This window comes from Lagopus leucura, unplaced genomic scaffold (assembly GCF_019238085.1).
Source record: "Lagopus leucura isolate 7727_CA_CO unplaced genomic scaffold, USGS_WTPT01 Super-Scaffold_100002, whole genome shotgun sequence".
Classification (NCBI taxonomy): Eukaryota; Metazoa; Chordata; class Aves; order Galliformes; family Phasianidae; genus Lagopus; species Lagopus leucura.
Genome location: NW_024962263.1, coordinates 81353410 through 81356477, shown reverse-complemented (window position 1 = coordinate 81356477; position 3068 = coordinate 81353410). Strand labels below are relative to the sequence as shown.

The 3068-nt window shown below is 44.9% G+C and overlaps 1 protein-coding gene across 1 annotated transcript; it reads right to left on the bottom strand.

Moving 5' to 3' along the window:
- Nucleotides 1–940: 940 nt before the first annotated feature.
- MYC (MYC proto-oncogene, bHLH transcription factor) lies at nt 941–3041 on the bottom strand. Its single transcript, XM_042869455.1, has one exon. It carries the CDS (start codon nt 2101–2103, stop codon nt 1516–1518), a length of 588 nt encoding a protein of 195 aa, XP_042725389.1. The 5' UTR covers nt 2104–3041; the 3' UTR covers nt 941–1515.
- Nucleotides 3042–3068: the final 27 nt, after the last annotated feature.

Sequence of the window (3068 nt, the reverse complement as noted above, 5' to 3'; positions counted from 1 at the left end):
AGGGTCACTGATTTCTTGCTCAAATTTTGACCAAGGCTGAGCTAAGCGGGTGAAAGAGGGGAGAAAAAGTTCAAATCTGATCTTTGGAACTGTGTCATTAAGTGCTTTGTGGCCCATCTGAAGCTGATCATGAGACAATTCCTGAAAGTAAAAGCCATGTAATAGAGACAGACAAATGTTAGGAGCTTGTCAGGCACATTCCCCTGGCAAGAAATCTCCTTCTCCTTTGTTACAAGTCTGGTTCTGTGCACTCCCTGTCCTTGAACTCGGTATTCCCTGAAATCCCCTGTAACTATTCACATTACTAAAGTGTTAGGGTGTTTACCTAGGAAGGTTAGCTCTGCTGATTTCAGCACTTAAAAGGGGAAACGGCTCTGTTGTTTTAACAACGTCAACACTTACCACCTCTGTTTATTTTTTTATCCCATTAAACTTCTGTTCAAAATCAAACAGGAAGCAATTAAGGTGAGTTCACTACAAAGAAGTTCTCGAAATACATAGCTGGGTCCCCAGTGCAGAACGAAGGTCATGCCCCTAGAATATAATTAAGCTTATTTGGAAAGAATGCAGATCCTATACACTGGGCTTGTGTGAAAAACACAGTAGCTCCACTTTACTTTCATTGAGCAGAGATCATGGATGGGCAAGCAGAGACCATGGATGGGCAAGATGGACATGATCGCTATCACCTTCATTGGGGCACATAGCTGAGTTGGCAAAGCATCAAGAACATTGGTCTAATCTACTGGAAGTAACAAGATGCATGAGGAAGACAAAAAGAAGCCAAACCCCCCACTAAGCTTCAAAACTACAATTTCTTCTCATCTAAACCCAATATGAATTTTCTAAAGTCATGCTCTGATGACAAAGAGAGGGATGTCAGGGAAACAAGCATCTAATGGCAACAGGGGAAAAAACAAAGGAAAGTCTTTACACAGGATTTAACTAATTATATTTTGGGCAAATATTTATTTATCTAAAAACAAAATAAAAATCATTTTTAAAAGAAAAAAATGTATTTAAATAAAAAACAAAATTGTGAAATGTTATGGCACACAAGTTCAAGACAAGTATAAATCCAGTTGCCACAACTGTTGTGTATTAATGTTGCACATTTTTCTATAAAGACTTTATTAAAGGTATTTACATGGCAAGAAGATGTGTAAATATTTACAGCAATCTGGGGACAACTCTTTTTGGAATTCTCTTAAGAAAAAATGCCTTAAATACAAAATTTTAAAAGAAAAAAAGTTGAAGAGTTCGTCCCCAAGCATGAAGAATGTCCCATCATCCCTTATGCCCAAAGTATCAATTATGAGGCAGTTTTGAGGTTCTGGCCAAACCGTTTGGAGATTCAGCCAAGGTTGTGTAGTCTCAAGTTAAGTCGCACAGCATGCAGTTGCAATAGTTCCATTCTCGATGGACTGGTGTAGTTCATGAGTGATATTAGAAACACTAATATTTTATCATAGTCTCAGTCTAGTTTGGGGTATTCTAAGTGATGTCCAAGAGTTCCTATGCACGAGAGTTCCTTAGCTGCTCAAGTTTGTGTTTCAACTGTTCTCTCCTCCGCCTCAACTGCTCTTTCTCTGCGATCAGTCTGTGCTCGTCCGATTGGATGGACAGAACGTACTCCGTGGCTTTTTTCAGGATGACAACCTTGGGCGCCTTCTCGTTGTTGGCCACCTCAGGTATCTGGTCACGTAAGGCAAAGAAACTCAGCTTCAGCTCATTCCTTCGCTGACGCTCCAAGACGTTGTGCGTTCGCCTCTTGTCGTTCTCCTCTGAGTCTGACGTGCGGGGACTGGAGCATTTTCGGTTGTTGCTGATCTGTTTGAGGACCCTGCCACTGTCCAACTTTAGCCTCTTGGCGGCTGGGTATTCCACCTTGGTGGAGGGAGGAGCAGCGTAGTTGTGCTGGTGGATGTTGACGTGACACCGCTTGAGGACCAGCGGACTGTGGTGGGGCTTACAGTGCTCCTCTGATGCTTCTGTGCAGGACTCTGTGCTGGATTCAGACTCGTTTGCTTCAGCTAATGTAACGACATCGATTTCCTCATCTTCTTCTTGTTCTTCTTCTGCACGGGAAAAAAATAGCATCATGAGCTGATCTGTGCAAAAACTCTCAGGGCAGCCTGACAAGGGGTTACTCCAAGCCACGGAGCAAGGAACCCATTGACAAACCTACTTCAAAACCATCCGACTCTGCAAGACTCCCCATTCCCTACCCAAGAGCCCTTCCCTTAAGGAAGCGGCATTTCAAGGGCTGCCCTCGGAACTCTGGCTCCCTGATTTCAAAAGTTGCACGGCTCTTGCGTAACTGCGAGCGCAGAGATAGCAGCAAAGTTTAACCTCGGCTGTCAGCAGCGCAGCGTAATAAAGCTCCCAGACTCAAGCTGCCCTTAATTAAGGATTTAGAAGGCTTTGGCCACGCCTCAAAAGAAGGCTTACTTAACACACATGTGTATTCAGAGACTCAGAGACATTTTCTCAATCTCTCTTGATCTGCTAATTTGTGGAAAATCTAAGTTAAAAAAAAAAAAAGGCAAAAAAACAACAAAACCTAAAAACCCGAAGGCTGCAGTGTTTGAGTAGCAACTCGCTTTCAACCCAAATTTATGAGCGAGCGGAACACGCTGTCAAATACCTAAGGAAGCATTTCTAAAACTTTCCCAGCCCCATTCACTCACTCCTCGCAGCCACTTTCACTGGCACCTCCCCGCCCGCATTCTCCCCGCGGCTCTCGGGCAGCAGTTAACTCCTTCCCGACCCGCGGGTGTCACCGAGAAGCGCACCCTCCTCTCCCGCGCTGGGGACATCAGGCAGTGACCCCGCTATGAAAGTTTCTCCCTATTTTTCTTTTTTGTTGTTGTTGACTCCTTCTTTCCTCCAAAAGAGTGAAGGGAAAACTGCTTTTCCAGGAAATAAACTCGCAGCGCGCCTCGCAAACGTGGCATTTAACACATTTAACAGAGCGGTGAGCGCAAGGGGGGAGAAGCGAAGCGAGGTCCCGCGAGCGGCGGGAAGGAGGAACGCACGGGTCCCCGACACGCGTGGGCGCCGCTCAC